Source organism: Canis lupus, chromosome 32, assembly GCF_011100685.1.
Source record: "Canis lupus familiaris isolate Mischka breed German Shepherd chromosome 32, alternate assembly UU_Cfam_GSD_1.0, whole genome shotgun sequence".
NCBI classification, from domain to species: Eukaryota; Metazoa; Chordata; class Mammalia; order Carnivora; family Canidae; genus Canis; species Canis lupus.
The window spans coordinates 2,083,590-2,104,191 of record NC_049253.1 but is presented as its reverse complement, the minus strand read 5'-3'; the positions used below and the strand labels follow the sequence as shown (position 1 = coordinate 2,104,191).

Genomic DNA, 20,602 nt, shown 5'->3' with positions numbered 1-20,602 from the left:
TAGTCCCATACTAACTCCCCATCACTTATCTACACTTATCTACAATACCTGCCTCATCCCTGAAGAAAGTGAAGTTGCAAATACTCTGTATCTACTCACTGTTTTGTTTCCCTTTCCACATGTCCAAACTCTGCTCATGGTGTAACCAGCTCAAGTCACTCTTTGAAGCCTTCCTTCACCCTCCAAGTCATATGTCATCACTTGTCCATTCTCTTATAGCATTTTTTGACACTTAAGGCATTTATCATACTTGGGTTTATACCATAGGATTATTTGACTCTTAAAACATTTATCATACTTGGGTTTATATCATAATTATATACTTATTGAGTCTACACGTACGGAGTACCTTGAAATCAGGTTCATTGCTAGCTTTGGTATCCCTCATAGCACATAACCAAGTGTCTTGGGTGTGTTAGGTATCCATTAAATGTCACAGTGAATTAAAATTGAGTGGAGGGATGACATTTTTATTTAGGAAAAATAAAAGGCTGGCTTGGAATGGGATTTTACGTTTCAGGTACACTTTGTGTACAGATATATTCCGTAAACTTTTAATTGAAAAACTTTCAATTATATGACAAGAGTTGAGGTACTTTTTTCCAGGAGAACCCCATAGTGATTTCCTAAATAACTGCCTACAAATCCACAGTATATTGATAAAGAATAGAGGTTCTGTGGTCATGCCAACAGAGCTTTCAGTCTGGGTCCAGCACTTTCTATGTGTGTGATCTGAGGGTGGCACTTAAGCTCTCTAGGCCTCTTGTAATAATAGTACGCATCATGTGGGTTCACTTGAGTACTAACTATACAACACAAAAAAAAGCATTTAGCATAGAGCATCACACATAGTAAATAGCCAATGTTAATTTTATTATATACAACTGGTATCAAGATAAACTAAAATGAATAGGGCAAAATGTAATTTTGTATTTCTAAATTTGTATGGTATCAAAAAACACATGTACAAATTAAATAAGCTCCTTTTCATTGTCCAAATCCCTAAGGCAACTCACTATTATACTTTATTTACATTTTGAATTATAATTAAATTTGAAGATACTTAAATCATCTTTTATTTTGAATCCTACTTGGAATAATAAAAGGTAGATTAAGCTTACAAAACATTCTTCAAAATGTACATTTTTTTTTTTAATTTGGTTCCTTGCCTGCTGGGTGAAATTTTCCATCAATTAGACATCTGGAACATTTCCAGATAACAGAGTTTGAAGATACGAAGACTTTTGTTCCCAGAAATAGATTTGACTCTCTGCCTGAGTTTCTACTAAAAAAGCATAAAATCAAGATAATATAGCCTTTTTGGCAGAGAACTAGAAACTGAAAACATAGTTATATTTATACTATAGTTGCAAAGATCAATCAATAAATTTTCCATCACTAGTTATAATGGCTTTATTATATTTAATTAGAACTTGATTATTTATGTGGTCTACTTAATCATTCACCCTTAGTCAACAGCAGTAAAGAACAAATTAACTGTCTAAAAGTAGTTGGTACTTTAGGATTTTTTTTTGTCTGATATAGTTATACCAAAAATGTTCTTACATTTGTCAAAATATGTTCAAATGACACATTTTGAATTAATAAAGCATTAACTTTTCTTTAATAACTAGTCTATGAAAAAAAAATTACCAGTTCTATGTAATGTAAAAAAATCATACAAAACACTAAAATAAATGCAAAAGTTGTATTAACTAAAAAATTTAAATCCAATCAATTGAAAAAAAAAACTTCTATTTAGCAAAAATATTTTTTGTAATTTATACTCAATACGTGGACTAGTCCCCTCACAAATATCTGTGATAGAATTCTGTGGGTCAGAGGCTGTTTTCTGAGAACTGGGCATCAGCTGGCATTCATATTTGTCAGGGGAAGACAGACATTTAGTCAGAATGACTATTTCTTCAGGTCTACATATGATACTTCAGATATAAGCTGAAATCTGAACTCAATCCCAAGAAAATGCTTCCAAAGTACCGAAGAATTTTAGAGCCCTGCAAGTTACCCATAATGATGTCACTCTCACTGTGACATTTGGAAAGGGAAATAGCCAGTCCTGGGAATAGTAAAAGACCTGCAAATTCATTCATTCATTCATTCATTCATTCATTTATTTATGCATTCATTCCACATACACTGATCAACTGTCTTCCAGTTGATTTAGATAGACACTATCTTCCAGTTGTACTAGATAGACACTGTGGTGGATACCATAAAGACAGCCAAGACAAGATTCTTGTCACCAAGAATACTGAATTCTATGAGGGGGGGGAACATTTAAGAAGATTTAAGTTTCATAGGAATAATTGCTACAACAAATATATGAACCAAATTCTATGGGAAAAAAAAAAGCACTAGAAGATTTACTAAATAACCACCATGATAAAGTCAAAGAAAACTGTACATATGCACACATCACACACAGTCACATAAAATAAAATTTCAGCCAGGTATTACAGAATGAGTAGGAGTTTGCTAGGTGGAGTATATATATAGATGTAACAGAAGGATGCAAAGATAGTCTGGTCAAAACAATCTTACCCAAAAGCATGGGAGTTGTAAAAAGGAATGATGAGTCCAGAGTATGTGGTGAGAGTTTTGTAAAACTGAAGAGATGGCTGAGGTGATAGTATGAAAGCCAACAGTTAATGGTCTTATAAGGAAAGTTAAATTCTTGAATTTAATTTTTTAGATTAAGGAAATGGGGAGGCATCTCACGCTTACGTTTTAAAGCAAGGAAACCAAAGGCCAGAATCCCAGGCTCTCACATAGTCCAAGGAAGATTCTAAGAACTCTAAATCACTGTGGTGACAACTCATGTGCAGAAAGGAGGCAAAGAAAACTGTCATGGTCCTATTGACCATATTGGCTGAGCTTCTGCCTTGGAAGAGAAAATCTTCTGAAATCACTGACAAAACAAATGAGATTGAGGCACTATATGGAACTGTTGCTTTAAGAATCCAGAATATTTTATCTGATAGGGACATAAAAATTAAATTCTTGTTTTCTATTTCTGGCACCACTCTTTATTTTTAAAAATAATCACTGCACTGAATAGTTTGGCAGTTTAATCATGTTAACAGCCTAGAAGCCTTGATCTGTGTCTGAGGCATTTCTACATCCCCATGATACCCCCAAAATGCTTTGTTTGTGAATCAAGATTCAGTTTTTACATATGAAAGTTATTCACTTGAATTTGACATCAACGTATAAACACTTGAAGTCCTGGGAACACTTACTCTGCAGTAATCCAAAGTAGCAACATATTCATAAGATCCTAGAGATAGCTCCGGCTTCTCATAGTGGTCCAGCCTTCTCCCGATGTGGTCCAGATGTTGGAAATAGAACGGTGGAACTAATAAAAACAAAATAAGAAAGGAAATATTTTGTTTTCATAACACAGACAACTTAGTAAGTTCTTAAAATTTATTATGGGAGGAAAAGAATTAGTGTGTGGGGGGGGAGTATTTTAAAGCTATAATATAGTATATATTCTAAATATCCACTATTTAAAAAGCATGTGTGGAAAGTACAAAGGTTTTCTTAAAAAATCTTGACTCTTCTGCAAGTTACTGATGATACATAACATTTATGATTTGGACCACTGTGCAGAGACAGGGGATAACAAAACTGGTGTTTTTAAATTGTCACAAAGAAAATTTAATTATCTCTATTTAATTACCTCTTTTAAAAGGAATTCTGACTTTTCTAACTACTTAAATTTTCAATATACCCAACAGAAATATACATTCATTATTTGGACTATACTATTAACTACAATATTTATTATCCTTTAATTAAGAGATGTCTTCAGCCATGGAAAGTTTGCATAGTAATCTTTTAATGTTTGGACTTCAGAGTGGGGAGGATTACTGTATTAGGGAAAGACTATACCACTAAGATCTCAGCTGAGAACTCTTAATTTGATTCAAATGTCTAAGAAGGTTAGTTCTGGCAATGACCTGGAAGTCATCCAACAGCACAGGAACACTTATGAGTCACACACTGAACACTTGGACAAATATGGCCTGGTATCTCTGTGAAAACAAACTCCTGTTGCCTTGAGATTAATAGGGCTGGCTATTAAACCACTGACAATAGAAGTATTTAGAATAACCAGCAATGCTCTGGTTTTCAGCATTTCATAAAGAGCAACATTTTCATTCGTAAAAACCACAGAAGTAATGTATTTTTTTTTTAAGATTTATTTATTTATTCATAGAGACACACGGGGTGGGGGGAGGGGAGAGAGGCAGAGGGAGAAGCAGGCCCCATGCAGGTAGCCTGACGTGGGACTCGATCCTGGGTCTCCAGGATCACACCCCAGGCTGCAGGCGGCGGTAAACCTCTGCGCCACCGGGGCTGCCCAAGTAATGTATTTTAAAACCAACAAATCTATATTCTCTATTTTTAGTTGTGAAACAACATGATCACAACAGGACTGTTTTTGTAGGTTGGACTTAAAAAATAATCACCAAGAATTGATTTGTCTATTTTTTCTTAAAAATAAAATTGATTCTTAAAATTGATTTGTCTTATTTTTCTCTTATTCATGAGATACGGGGGGGGGGGGGGGCAGAGACACAGGCAGAGGGAGAAGCAGACTCCATGCAGGAAGCCTGACGTGGGACTGGATATCCCAGGTCTCCAGAAGCATACCTTGGGCTGAAGGCAGCGCTAAACCAGAGCCACCTGGGCTGCCCAATTTGTCTATTTTCTTACCATAACATGGTCATTTCTTTTCTTTTCTTCCTTTTTTTTTTTTTTTTTTTTGGTCATTTCTTTTCAAACAAGTTTTATAACATTCATATGTACATATGGATCTCTGAAATTTGGAAAATTCAATGTCTTGTAAAGATTGTGGAAGTGAGAAACTGACAGTCTCAACAGAGGTAAGTGAACTATGACAGACCAACAGAATCTGGTCTCATAGGGATACCCAATTTGAGTGAATGCCACAGTTGGAGCAAGGAGAGAGACATCCCAAGAGGACCACTGTTTTTCAGTTGAGCCTAGAAATCAGTGATTCCGCTCCATAGCAAGTCATGTTTTAGAACTGACCAAAGTTCTTGTGCAAAAGACTCACAATGCTAGTCTCTGGCCCTCTAAGCTGGACAAAACCAAACTCTGTAATAAGGGGGTGAGGAAACAAGGAGCTCTCCCACCAGAGAGCACTCACAGAGTTGAGATGCCATGAATGTAATCACATAGGCAGAAAGCTGTGCCCTAGCTCTACTTGTCAGTAGGGAGTAGTCAGCAGCCATAGGAGACATGGCTCCTAGGCAGAGTGCTAAACATTCTTCAGATTTAATGGCCTGCAGGGAAGCATGTCTATGAAGAAAAGAAACAGAGGAAAAGACGTAGAAAGTTCATGCTCTTATACTCATCACATGGTTCTAGAAAAACTCTAGAAATGTAAATGAATGTGGGAATGTTTCAGCTGGTATGTGCTTTATTTAGCACCAAAAAAATTAAAAATTAAGACATGTTATAAATATAATGAATGTAAGTTGCTCTTAGCAAGTTTGCAATTTTTTTCAACATCAGTCAATTCATACTGGAGTGAAAGTGAAAATATAAAGAATCTAGAAAAGCCCTTCAAAATAATGTTTTTTTTTCCTTCTTAAATAATCCAACGTTCATAGCTGAGGGAGAAAAAGTCTGTATGTGTTAGTTACATCAGAGCTTTTCCGAAATACTGATGAGCTTCCATTCAGGAATAACTCAGAGGAATAAAGAAAGAAAGAAGTCTCTCCAACGTATCATCTGAAAACAGATACAATAAAATTTCTTCTTTATAATGTCTGTAGAAGAAAACCAACCAGAACATGCTCCATTTGGGACCACCATGCCCCTCTCAGCCTCATATAAATGCATGAAGTTGTACATACAATTTCCCACATGGAAGCTGCTGTTTCTTGTAAAACTCAAAAGTAGGTAAGTAGTTTTATGTCTCAATCCCCTTCTACAAAGGCTCAATTGGAGGCAAAATAAAATTTTACCTCTCATGTTTACAGATGATATGCCTGAGAGGTTGTGTTTGTTTGTTTGCTATTCCTCTGAGTTATTCTTGAATGTGAGCTCATCGGTATTTAGGAAAAGCTCATTTATAACTAAGAGCTTTAACATATATTTTTCCCATAAGCTTAGAAGTACAATATGTTTCAACTAATAAAGAGCTCTTACTAATAAGCATTTATTGGCACCACTTACCATCATTCACACAGTTGCAAAATCCACACTGATACCTCCTTCCTCCTTCAATGAACTGCATAAATGGGCACATATAGGCTTTGCACCTGTTGCATCTGACTGGTCCATTCTCTCCATGATTTACCAAATAAAGGGGAGTCTATAAGAAGTAAAATGAAGAAATAGGTGGGTATAGGATCTCAAGGTACTTCAGAAATGCTATGCAATAATTGTAATTTGAAAAGTGGCAATGGCATCCATTAAGGAACTTTTAACTCTTGATGTTCACCAGGAGGGCAATGGTGCCTCTCTTGATACCTCTTGAATTCAAAGAAATACCCAAACAAAAATTAATTTGAATTTTTGCCTCATTAATAAGAATACATATGCATATTTATATGTATATGTGCATATATATTTATCTGTATGTGTGTGAAGGCAGAGAGAAAATATAACGATGGCAATAATATTTAGTAAAGCATTATGTTAAAAATATCTTAGATACCTTATATCACATATTTTGCTAAGTTTGTTCGCTGCTTATAAATAAAGAAGTGAACTGGGTTTGACTTTAAAAGCTCTAGTTTGTATAGAGTTCTAGTTTGTTTAGATAGTTCCATCAAAGAATATGAAATGTCTCTTCAAAAATCCAACTATCTGAAGAAATACGGTAATGTTCACTTATTTAGGCAAAGACCTTGATTCTGCCTTTTCTGTTTCTTTATCCCATGACAAAATGTACTCTCAGTGGCGCTGGTCATACTTTGCCAGAACTGAAAAAATAAATATTTCAATTGCCTCTTCCTCATAAACATGCATAGAAACCATAATACAGCTTGAAAGCGAAAAAGCTCAGCATTAGAGTCGGCCTTGTTTCTCAACTCTTCTGGCTTTCAGAATAAAACCACAAAGTTTCTTCTTGCTTTTATAAATCTCCCTTAAAGATAACATTTCTAGAAAAGCTTAAGAATTACAGGGTTTGGCACGTCAACTAAGTTTTTCTTAAAAAAAAAAAAGGATGTAAATAAAGCAGACTGCTTTTTAATGGAGACCTGAACAGGAGGAAGAAGGTGGTGGATGAGGCGGGGTCAGAAAGCCATTTTCTACTCAACTTAGAAAACTGAGATTTTACTGTTTGCCTTGGTCCAGATGTTCAGTGTAAAGACTAATCCACTGATGAAATTTCAGAAATGAGTTGTGAGGTCTCACAGTAGAAAACAACAACAACAAAAACCAGGTTTAGTATGGGACACCTGGGTGGCTCAGTGGTTAAGTGTCTGCCTTTGGCTCAGGTCATGATCCCAGGATCCTAGGACTGAGCCTCCCTCAATCAGGCTCCCTGCTCAGTGGGGAGTCTGCTTCTCCATCTCTCTTTACCTGCCATTCCCCTGCTTGTGCGCTCTGTCAAATAAATAAATAAAATCTTTAAAAAAAGAAACCAGATAGGTTTAGTATAATATATAAGGTAACTGTTGTCATGTCTATACAGAACAACCTTTTGTCTCTCCAAATCACTGAGCTCAGGAGAGAGTGTATTTAACAGCAGAGTTATAGTTTGATAAGTTTAAGATATACTTGAGTTCTAAAGGCATTTTTTTTAAAGGCATTGTTTTTTATATAAACATTTAATTAGCGAACTTGTTACTGTAAACTGCCACTGTTAAAATTATCTAGAAGGAGGGAATCTACCTTCCAGGAAATTCTGATATAATCTAATGGTTAAAGCTGAGAGCCACAGAAGATTTTAAAAACCTCCCCAAGAATTTGAAATGTACATTTCATATACATACTTAAATGTATATATATTCAAATACTGACACATAATATTTTTTAACACATACTCCATGTTTAAGAGGCAAAAAATGACAAGTGTTTGTCCTCTTTAGCTGGTGATAATAATAATAACTAATCTGAAGGGAAGCAAACAAAAAGATGCAGGTCCCAACCAGAAATTCTTAGGATAGTGAATGGAGAATTAGAATGAGAAGTAAAAGATAACAAAAATGTAATAATAAGATAGCTTTTCTTTTTTTTTATCAAAACTCCAATTATCAGTCATGACTTTGTTGCTGTTTTATTCTACAGCTTCAACTTCTGAAATCAGAAGATGCTTTCAAAAATTAAACCAGAAAGTCTGCAATTCGCCGGCACTCCAGTCAACTTTACTTTTCTCACCCTTTTATTTTGAGAGTTCAAAGACTATAATCAATTCTCTGAGAGACTTTAGAAATATGATGCCATTATTTGCCAGACAAAGCAGAGGTAATAGGTGGAAAATTAACCTTATTTTTACCGATATGATTTACCCAAAGGCAGGCCCAGCTTAAAATTACCGTGAAACTGTTGACAGCTAACACCTGAGCATTCCAGTCCTGGCAGATTCAAACTTGCAGAACCAAAAATAAATGTCTAGTAATAAACTAGAGGCGAGCAATGACTGTATCTAGGCTGTAAAATACACTCACATCTTTTCTGTTTTCACCCTTTTGGAAACTGGATGATGGATTGGTAAGTAAGGTCTTCAGACAATTGAGGTGACAGTAAAGAATGTTAAAAGCTTTTTAACTGTTTACATTTTCTTTTGGGGCAACAGGACTCAAATGGTTTCTAAATTACACTGCCTTATTTCATCTCTCTCAGGCCATGTTGAAAACTATCAGAGATTTTCTTTGCTCTCTCCAGATGTCTGCTTATCTGCTCTACAGTAGTCTGCGTGAGCTCATAAATAGCTAATCTCACTTTTCTTCTGAGTTCAACTTTAGTGTATACAGCTTCATTAAAAAATCAAATTATTTCCCAAAAAATCTCAAAGGTTTTTTTTTCCTCACCAAGGACATTACATCATATTTACTTCACTAACATTTTCAGATTTTATAATTTTGTTTATAACTGTGCTTTAATCTTTTGGCCTCTGATATATTCCTGCCTGTTCTTTCTTTTCTGTTCTTCTCTTCAATGGGAAAAAGTGAAAGGATGGAGAGACTGGCTCTAAAAACCTCATCTGGCTATTTGTGGTTCTGGTCCAGTGTGGCATCGGTTTATACAACATGGAAGTGATGGGGGCGGTGAGGGAGGAAGAGGAAAAATAGTATTTGAATCTTTGGCTTGTAGTTTTTAGATTACCAGGGCTATACTTGTACCTTATTTGTACTAATTTTAATTAATATGTTTTAATTGAGTAAAATGTTCCTCTTTTTTGTACATGTATAATACCATGCTCCACTCTGGACCACAAGAAAGAATATAACTCACTGAGAAATTGAGTTTAGTGTTAAAATGATAGAAGTAATTTAAAAAACAAAAAATTGGGGGGTTAGTTTCCCAAGTAAAAGAAGTAGACAACAAGATGTATCAAACAGTAACTCCTTGGTACTACCACTACAATTTAAAATTTTTTCTTATATTAGTAGATAATCAGTTCTTCAAGTATTCCTGCCTTTTTTTCAGGTAACTTTAACATCTGTACAGTAGGTGCTGGGTATATTATATGTGTTAGTAGGGCATTCAGCCTGTCAGGATAGAAAAGACATTAAAGAAAAAGCATGCAAATATGCAATTAAAAGAATAAGGAATAGAAAGAATAGTTGGGAATTAATCATTAATAAAAGTTCTCTTTATCTTAAAAGGCAATGTTAAACCATTCAGATTGCATCCCCAGAGCAAAAATACTCAAAGAAAATGAAGTACAATGTAGAAAGATCCCATGTGAAGAATTGTTAAGATTTGTAGACTATGAGCTTTGTCTGGTATCTATATAACTAAGAAAAGTCTGAATACAAAAGTCTTGCTAGATAGTCTCTCTTTTAGATAAGAGATGAATACCACAATGCACCTCACTATTAAAAGCTGTTTATAATCCTGGGAAACTAAAGAAAACATGAGAGTGTTTTTGCAGCACCAATCCAGTAGATGGCACTGTGCAACTAAAAAATAAAACTCATTTACTCAGTAGGTAATAAAATACTCAAGATAATTATGCTATTCATTTTATGTGAATCTAATAACACTTAACTTACATCAGCTATTACTGTCACAAAATTAAGAAACCTAAACTCTTTTGAAAAAAATTAAATCATGGTTAAAAATATTCTGGATGGAACAAACTTAAACAACATGAAAGGCTGCCTTAACCATAAATTGTATAGAAATTATATAGAAATTATAGAATTTGCCAAAATTATTGGTGCCAAAATAACCAATGATAATAGCCAAGAAAAACTTCAAGTTTCTAATCCCCTACCAACTTTTCCTTGACTATATGTGGGAAAATAGGCAGCCCCAAAGTACAGCAGGCAACCTAAAGATGACCTGGGAAGAGATGGGCATGAGGAAGCGATGCTCCCACTGCCAGGGTCCACTTCCCATTTGCCACATTAGTATTAAAGGCCAAAATAACAAAGCAAAATCGGTCATAATACTCAGCAATACACTGTGATGGAGAAATTTCTTCTCTTTTTTAGATTTTTTATTTATTTATTTTGGAGAGAGAGGTAGTGCAAACATGTGAGTGCAAGGGGCAAGGAAGAAAGAGAGAATCTAAGCAGACTCTTCGCTGAGGATGGCCAATACCAGGGCTCCATCTCAGGACCCTGAGTTCACGATCTGAGTGGAAACCAAGAGTCGGATGCTTAACTGATTGCATTACTCAAGCTCCCCAATAAATTTTTTTTTAAGATTTTTAAATTTATTTATTCATGAGACAGAGAGAGAAAGAAAGGTAGAGACATAGGAAGAGGGAGATGCAGGCTCCATGCAGGGAGCCCAATGTGGGACTTGATCCTGGGACCCTTGGATCAACCTGAGCCAAAGGCAGATGCTCAACTGCTGAGCCACCCAGGTGTCCCTAGAAATTATTTTCTAAAGCAAACATCTACCTTCCTGTTGGAACATCAAATCACAGGCAGTGGTGTGGATGAAGGGAGGGATAGAACAGAGAAGTCAAATCCGAAGAGTTCAGGAACACCTGGACTTAGGAAGGTGACACTGCTCATAGCCAGATATTGCTGGGTGAAAACGGTCTCCCATTGCCCCATTTCCTGCTCCTGATTTTTCAGCACCAGTTCTAAGTAAGGGTTCTAGAAGTTTTAATACATGCACATAAATTCTGTAACTACCTACTGTTCCCTATCTTTAAATATTTACTAATTTTGAAAAAATATATATCTTCCAGTTTTAAAATAGACTTAACTTCTCTCCCTTTTTTCTCCCTTTATGTCCCTCAATAGAAGTACCAGAGAAAATAATCAGTCTCCTGGACTATACAGTTGTCTCAACACGACCAATAGTCTACCTCACTTAGTGCCTGAAGGAAATACCTCAGCTAAATAGTTACTGGTAAAGGGAGAAAAATTTTTGAAGTGGGTCCTAAATCAGATCAAAAGTTTTAAAGTAAGATGATCTACTGAAATGTAACATGGTCCCCCAAACTGATAAAGGGTCACATTCGACATCAATTATATTCCTCAGTAAATCACTACAAATAGGTAAGAGCAGCAATAGTTTCATAATATCAAATATATTTTGGCATGCAGCTACTTCTTGGGATTGGAGCGCTGCTTATTTTTTGGTTCTATATCAAGAAGAGGTCAGTTGATAACTTGGATTAATTGGGGGGATGTAAGTAGAAGCATGGAAATGGTATGTGAAAAGATAATCCAGAACCTGTGATGAGCAACTACCCTTTAAAAATGTTAAACATTCAGACTATTAGGCATGCTGGAAGGCAAGCAGGGTTAGATTCCAAAGGATTATGCCCAGAAGCTAGAATGAAGAGAGAGTCTGTATCAAGTGCACTTATTAAAGATATTTCCACAGGAAAGAGAAATGAGAAGCAGCTTGTATATGTTTTCTATTTTTAGTATTGCCGTATATGACATTTGGTCAGCATACACTGAAAGAAAGGGAATAGAGCAATAGGCTACTTACTGTACATACAATTTCTAAACAGCAGTAGTGTTTTGACTTTTTAAAATAGCAAATACAGAATGAAAAAATATTTGCTGAATGCCTTTTAAAATTGTTATGCATCTTCTGAAAAGAAAGAGCCTGATAATAAAAACATTCAAGGCATTGTACTAATTCTAAGCATATACTTCTATTTTCTAAGGATGTTTTTAGTTGGCTTTTATAAACCTAAAACTTTGTGTTTTCATATTTCCAGAAAAGTATCCTCTTGTTAGAGTGTCCTTCAAAGTCGATTTTTAGTTTTCTCTTCAAAATCACTGTTAGCTTACTTTTACTCTTAGAGCTATCTTAAAACTCACATTGGATTTGAACACCTTTTTAGTTTTGGATATGGGTCCTTTATATTGGGGGGGGGTGTCTGTTTTGTGCATCAAGCATGGAAAATTCTGAAAAATTTTACTGATGCAAACCTATATGTAAGATCATAACTATTATCTGTATTATTTGTAGTTTACAATGCTTTCAAATACATAAAAATATCAATTTGATATTGAGGCACTAACAACATTGGAGGTGGGAATTAACCATTCACAGGTTCAGAAAGGAATGGAAGGTCAGTATTGAAAAGTGACTTATCCAATAAATTGCAGAGCTGCAGCTTGAATTCTCATTCATTTATTCCACCTATTTGCCTCCTCTGTGCTATACACACAGAAACTGCTTTGTAGATTGCTCCTACAGGAAAGCCTACAGTTTCAGAGAAAGGCATCATTACTCGTGGTCTAATGATTTAACCAAGCCCTCAGTGCTCCCTGGTAACTATTAAAAGTCTTCTGTCATTTCTCTTTTTCTCTCTCTATAGGAGCTACTTTATACCTTTCAACCTCCAAATAAGCTCACTTTCCACCTATCTTAGCAGATCATATTGCCTCCTTGTTCAAAAAGAAAATAGAAGACCTCAGAAAGGAACTCCCTTGACTTTCCCTCTACCAATTTGCCAGCTAGATATTTAATTTTCCTTTCTCTCCCTCTCATGTTACAAAGGGAAGTGGTGTCCCTCTCTCCTCCTGACTTGGCAGAAGCTTTGTCTAAACTGGAACCAAGTCTCAGCCTGGATCCTGAGGACTGGCTTAGACATTTCAACTGTATGTTCCCAAATTATCTTGAATCTGACAGCACTCAACATACAGCTTTACTTTTCAGTATCACTACTAAATTCTCAATTCATGACTCACAAGTCTAACATGTTTATTGTTTTATTTCCTAGAGCACAATACCTGAAAGAGTGGGCAGTCAACAGTTTTTGAATGAACAAACGAAATATCTATCAGGTACTCAAATACACCGTCATGAACTCAGGGCAGTTCTTGATAGCTGTTTAAGCGCAAAGTACAAATAAAAGAAGAAATCACTTGTGGGGGGCAGGGGGTCAATAAAAGCTTCTTTCAAGGAAGAGATGAGCAATTATGGGGAATTATATTTTCACTGACAGAAGAAGAAAATTCCAATTAGTCCAAATAGTGTAACACAGGAGGAAAAGCTTGGGTATATTGGTAGTTAATAAGCAAGTATCCTAAATCAGCTGAACTGAAGGGAGATTGAGAGGAGGGCTAGACTGATTCTGTGGAAAGGTATGTCCCGAATGGCCATGTTTAAGACATACATGTACATGCATGTACACACACACACACACACACACACACACACACCTACCTCCAATCAGTTGTTATATTACATGGTAACGATTCTGACAAAAGATAGTTAAGAGATTTAACCATTCAGTAAATAAATGATGTCTTTAGAAAAACAGTATATTTGGCATAGGTTTTGAAACTTGCTTATAAATTAGTGAATTTTATAATGTTTTACAATTAGCATGAGTGATTTCTAGAATTTGTTTCATAATCTCCTGTATTTTTTTCAATTCATAAAACTGAAAAAACAAATTCAAAAGATGTTTGAATAGTTTAGCTTTAATTTTTAAAGTAAAATTTTTTAAGAGATGGGGAGTAAGGAGGAGAGTGAGAGAGAATCTCAAGCAGGCTCCAGCCCAACAGAGCCCAACATGGGGCTCAGTCTCACAACCCTGAGATCATGACCTGAACTGAAATCAAGAGTCAGATGCTTAACCAACTGAGCCACTCATGAACCCCAAAATAAATTTCTAACTTAAAAAATTCACTCATTAATATGTAAGCTTCAGGTTCACTGCTGATCCCCAGGGCCTTAACTACAGAGTAAATTCTCAAAAAAATATTTGTTTAATGACTTGATAAGGAGGAAGAAACAGAAGAAGAGAAAAACTGGTTTGAAAGAAGTCTGAACTACAAAAAAAAAATTAAAAATGAAAGAAGTCATGTTTAAACTTGAGGATATATGCCAGTTCTTCTACCACAAAACATTACATCTGGATGTGATAAACCCTAATATGCTAAAGTTCATCCCAAAATATGCACAAATAGGAGACTCTTTTCCTGCAATAGCCAAAAGTGTCTTAAAGCAGATACAGCTGTAACCTTTCTACCCAGGGCCTCTAATGCCAGGAGGGCTTTTTAGTTGAAAAGTCAAGTTGGACCATATGCTAGTCTAAAGAAGGGCTGCTTCTGGTAAGAGAGCATCCATAGTCTCAGAACAGAAAATAATTATCAGAGAAGAGCCCTTCGGTTTTCCTAAATGGCAATTCCTAGTTCATGACTAGATTATAAATGGTAGGGAATGGTTCTAAAGCTAAAACAACGGTCTGTTTAGATTGGGTATACTGATGCAGTCTTTCAAGTTAAAGGTATATTTGCAAAGATCAATATCACTTTTCTTGCTGGAACAGATATTGGAAACTTTTGAGTAAGACACTTCTTCCCAAGGAGCTATGATATTTAGAAATTCAATAGTTGAGAGAGATTTTCCCACATTTCTTTTAAACCTTAATTATATTATCTTTCATCTCTAAGAGAGAATTATATTTGTTGTCTAATTATAGGTCACTTGAAGGAGACATATTTGCTGTAAGAATGCACAGAGGATGAAAATACATTTTAGACCTAAAAACCCTATAAAATTGTTTGTTTCTTCCTAACAAAATAATTGGCAGTTTTCTATTCCTTAAAGGAAAGTTGTAAAATACTACACTTTAAAGATGAAAGTGTTAAAAATAATAAGCTTAGGAGCACACTCTCTGTTTCTCGGGCAGAATTATAAGTTAACCGAAGTCTTTCTTCCATTTATTTCACTTCTTTATGTGCTCATGAAAACACCTTAAAAACATGTTTCTCTATGCATGAGTCAAGTATTTATTTATATTTTTTTCTTTAAATTCAAGTCAGTTAATATTTAGCCTGGTTTCAGGAGTAGAATTCAGTGATTCATCACTTACATGTAATACCCAGTGCTCATCTCAATAAATGCCCTCCTTAATGCCCATCACAAATCTAATCCATCTGCCCACCACCTCCCCTCCACTGACCCTCAGTTTGTTCTCTGTAGTTAGGAGTCTCTTATGATTTGCCTCCCTTTCTGTTTTTACCTCATTTTATTTTTCCTCCCTTCCCCTCTATTCATGTTTTATTTCTTAAATTTCCACATATGAATTAAATCATATATTTGTCGTTCTCTGATTAACTTATTTCACTTAGCTTAATACACTCTAGTTTCATCCACGTTGTTGCAAATGGTAAGATTTTATTCTTTCTGAAATGACTGAGTAGTATTTCATTGTACATATATACCTCATCTTCTTTATCATTCATCAGTAAATGGACAATTGGGCTCTTTCGTAATTTAGCTGTTATTGATAGTACAGGCATCCCTTTGAATTTGCATTTTTGTATCCTTTGGAAAAATACCTAGTAGTACAATTTCTGGGTTATTGGGTAGCTTTATTTGTAACTTTTTTTCAATAAGGCAGGAAAGAATATCCAAAGGAATAAAGTCTCTTCGACAACTGGTATTGGGAAAAAGGGACAGTGACATGCAGAAAAATGAAACTGGACCACTTTCTTACACCATACACAAAAATAAATTCAAAATGGTTAAAAGACCTAAATGTAAGACAGGAAACACTCAAAATCCTAGAGGAGAACACAGGAAGCAACTTCTTTGACCTCAGCCATGGCAACTTATTAGACATGTCTCCCAAGGCAAGGGAAACAAAATGAACTGTTGGGACCTCATCAAGGTAAAAAGCTTTGGCATAGAGATGGAAACAATCAACAAAACTAAAAGGCAACTGACGGAATGGGAGAAGATATTTGCAAATGGCATATCAGATAAAGGGTTAGTATCCAAAATCTATAAAGAACTTATCAAACTCAATACCCAAAAAACCAAATAATCCAACCTAGAAATGGGCAGGAGATATGAATACATAGTTTTCCAAAGAAGACATCCAGATGGCTAACAGACACATGAAAAGATGTTCAATATCACTCATCATCAGAGAAATACAAACCAAAACCACGATGAAATACCACCTCACTCACACCTATCAGAATGGCTAAATTCAACAACACAAGAAACAATAGATGTTGTTGGCAAGGATGTGAAGAAAGGAGAACCCTTTTGGACTGTTGATGGGAATGCAAACTGGTGTTGCCACTCTGGGAAACAGTATGGAAGTTCCTCAAAAAGTTTTAAAAAAACAGAGCCAAGGCATTATTTAAATAATATCTTCTCAATCAGGCTTATCTGACTACTCTATTTAATCTGAAACCTACCATTTATCCCTCCCCACAGGCAGCCTTCATCTCCTTAACCCTGCTCTGCTTTTTCCTTTTTCCACATATTACATCATTTTCTCAATATGAGGTCCACTGCCTTATCTCTCCATTAAAACATAAGTTCCATGAGGGCAGAGATCTTTAACTGTGTAGTTCACGTACATATCTCAAATAACAATAATGGTAAGTGGCACATATTGGGTGAATAATAAACATCTGTTGAATTAAATCCTTGTTGGAATAAGGTAGAATAAATTAATAGTTCTTTATGCAGTCCAATCTGCTGTCAACGTAAATAACTGCTTAGTTACCATCCCTGGAGGCAGCCACAGACACTGACTAGATCACTTCCAAGTGATACAGCAAATCATCCTTGTGAGTTAACTTGATTTGGGCAAAGAGACAAAGCCATTTGGAACAAAGACTTGAAAATAGGGTTAAGAAAAGTCGAGAAAAAATTTTTCACTTAAAAATGTTATGTGACCAATTCAAAAGCATCTGGAGGAATAAATACATCTATGTGTTTATTATATATCACTAATAAGCTGGAAGGAGAGGGAAGATGACTGCCTAATACATCAAATAATAAAAATTGATAAATATGAGCTAATACACATTTTCTATCATTTTTAAAAAGAAATGTAAAAAAAGGAGAAATATAGACAAAATTATGTTTGAAGTATTTATTTTTTTATTTTTATGTTTGGAGTATTTAGATAAAAGACTTTTTCTTTTATTTTTCTTTTTTTTTTTAATTTATATTAATTTATGATAGTCACATACAGAGAGAAAGAGATAGAGGCAGAGACATAGGCAGAGGGAGAAGCAGGCTCCATGCACCAGGAGCCCGACGTGGGATTCGATCCCGGGTCTCCAGGATCGCGCCCTGGGCCAAAGGCAGGCGCTAAACTGCTGCACCACCTAGGGATCCCAAGACTTTTTCTAAATGTTTAAAACTGTAACAGAAAGGGAGTATGGAACATAGTAAATCAAAATAAATTCAAATCTCAACCCTATGTTAAAATATTTCAATTTACCTCAGTAGTTCAGTTTAGGATTAAGAAAAGTGATTTCTAATGCATGTGTTCCATGATATCTATACGCACCATATTTTACAAGTAAGGCTCTTGTTTCACCTGTATTTTGCAGAAATATTTTTCCAGGAAATCAATAATGCTCTTATTTTCCCAAACAATGAGTAACATTTTAAGGATTTTTTTCTTTATATATTTCATATGCCCTCCTTCTCACTCTCATAAATACACACACACACACACACACACACACACACACACACAGTATGTATCTTCATATTTACAGTGAGATAATATTGAAAGAAACATCTATGGGGGGGGGATAAAACTGAAACCTAAGCTAAACTTAGGAAGAATTTGAATTTAACTGTCCAGGAAATTCTTTAAGCAACTGTTTTCCTAGTCAGCACAGGTGTTTTGTCTGCCAGCAATATTAAAAGCAAGGATAATTTCCAGTGAGTATCCAAATGGTGATTTTTCATAAGAACATATGTGTAGGAAAGAAAATGTTTTCTTTGATATAGAACATGGAGATGCAAGTAAATGTCAGATGCCTGGATAGAGATAACTCCAAAATATAAGTCCTAGCTTTAGCCTGGTTCCTAGATCGTCAGTTCCTTTTTTATTTACTTTGATACTCATTCAGTTACAAATACATTTATACACAAAGCAGATACTCAATAAATGTTTAAGCAAAGATATCTATTCTGAAACTTTCATCAAATTACTTGGCTCCAAAATTCTAATTTATTTCCATATATAAATGATACTGTGTAATGAAAATATCATATTAAATATTTGTTTAGTGCTAAAATGTTTCAGGAACTGTTTTAGGTCTTGGGAGAGCAAGTGAGGAAAAATCAGATATGCTCCCTACCCTCATGGATTCTAGTGGGAGAAAGACATCCACCAAATACACAAATAAAAAACTCAAACTGTGGCATGTGGTATAAGGGGAGCTACAAGGAGTCTAAATGTGGGATATCCTGGAAGGCTCTCCTGGGAAGGTGACTTCGAACTGAAATCTAAAAGTTGAATAGAAATTGATTAAGCTAAAAAGACAGGAGAGTGTGTGAGAGATTAAGGGGAAATTATTCCAGCAAATGTCCATGAAGCATCTTACGAAAAGTCAAAAACTATATAAATGTTTATGCAATGGTGAGTGCTTATCAGTTGAGTAATAAAGACCGAAAATTACAATATACTATTAAAAAACAGGTAACATACAAGATTTCCTCTTAAAAATACAAAAGAGCAGCTAACTCTTTCCACTTACATATGAATATAAATGTGAAGTCTGTATCAATTTCTCCTTCTTAGGTAAGATGTGTAGCTAGAATCATGGACAGTATATGTAACATCCCTCTTAAATGTATACATTTCAAGTAAACTTAAATTACTGTAGTTCGTATTTCTCTTCCTTGTATACAGTAGACTCTTCAAGTCAATGATTGCTGAGTTAAATAAAATTTTCCATGGAGGAATTTAATTATTATATAGCAAATAATCATAATAATAATGATAAAGATGACAAGAGTAACTATCATTCCTTATACCAGCTTTTTTAAAGATTTTATTTATTTATTTATTTTATTTATTTTATTTATTTCTGAAAGACACAGAGAGAAAGAGAGGCAGAGACACAGGCAGTGGAAGAAGCAGGCTCCATGCAGGGAGCCCGACGTAGGACTCGATCCCGGGTCTCCAGGATCACACCCTTGGCCAAAGGCGGCGCTAAACCTCTGGGCCACTGGGGTTTCCCTTGCTTATTATTTTTAAGCAACTATCAGGTAAGGAGTTATAATTTTACTTATGAGAGAAATGAGGCCTAAAAAGTTAAGTACTTTCAAGGTTACACTGCCAGAAGTCCATAGAGGTGATTTGTACACCCAATTTCATATGATTCCAGAACTCCTGCTTACTTTACTCATAATTATGCTCAACTCTTGACAAAGAATCACTTCAAGAATCACTTGTGCGAGACGCTTAGGTGGCTCAGTGGTTGAGCATCTGCCCTTGGCAGGACCCCGGGACTGAGTCCTTCATTGGGAACCCCCCCCAATAAGGAGCCTGCTTCTCCCTCTGCCTATGTCTCTGCCTCTCTGTGTGTGTCTGTTATGATTAAATAAATAAAAATCTTTTTTAAAAAATCACCTGTGCTTTAGAGAAACTTGGGTGTCATTTTCAGACATGAAAGGTTTGCATAAGGTTTTCTTTTCCCTCTCCCTTCCTTCCTACTTTCCTTCCTCCCTTTCTTCTCAAAATAGGATTTTGTTTCTTTCTTTCTTTATTTATAGTCTTTAATCAGTGGAATGCCTCTCAAGCTTTGAAATATAAAACTTTAAAATATTTTACTCTCTCATACTTGATCACTAAGAAGACATCAACTGCATAAATTTTAAGCCCTTGTATTATCTAAATATCCACAAAATTTGAGTAAAGTTTAAAACCATGAAGTAAGGCATAGTGTATTTCACTGATTCTAAAATCTCATCAATTATAAGAGACACAAAAGCTTCCAATTGAACAAGACACAATGCTAAGAAGTCATTGTTAATAAGAGATATTCCTGCTTTAGAAATGTTAAAATGTGAGGAAAATGTGGGCCTTAGAATTGATGAAAATGAGAGCAAGAGGCGCTAAAATATTTCCTCTCCAATGTGTGGCTGCTCATAAATGCCCAGTGTTCTACATCCAATGAGACTGATCTTGGCTCCTATGTTATGGATGTCACACACT

At 35.3% G+C, this 20,602-nt stretch overlaps 1 protein-coding gene across 6 annotated transcripts in view; it reads right to left on the bottom strand.

The window, feature by feature from the left end:
- SEC24D (SEC24 homolog D, COPII coat complex component) overlaps positions 1 to 20,602 on the bottom strand; it is a 104,992-nt gene that overhangs the window by 39,582 nt on the left and 44,808 nt on the right. For all 6 annotated transcript variants that reach the window (XM_038581766.1, XM_038581764.1, XM_038581769.1 and 3 more), the window contains 2 exons: positions 6,235 to 6,373; positions 3,261 to 3,376 (listed from right to left, as the gene is read on the bottom strand). In XM_038581766.1, the coding sequence (XP_038437694.1) occupies positions 3,261 to 3,376; positions 6,235 to 6,373 (255 nt within the window). The remainder of the gene's footprint in view (positions 1 to 3,260; positions 3,377 to 6,234; positions 6,374 to 20,602) is intronic.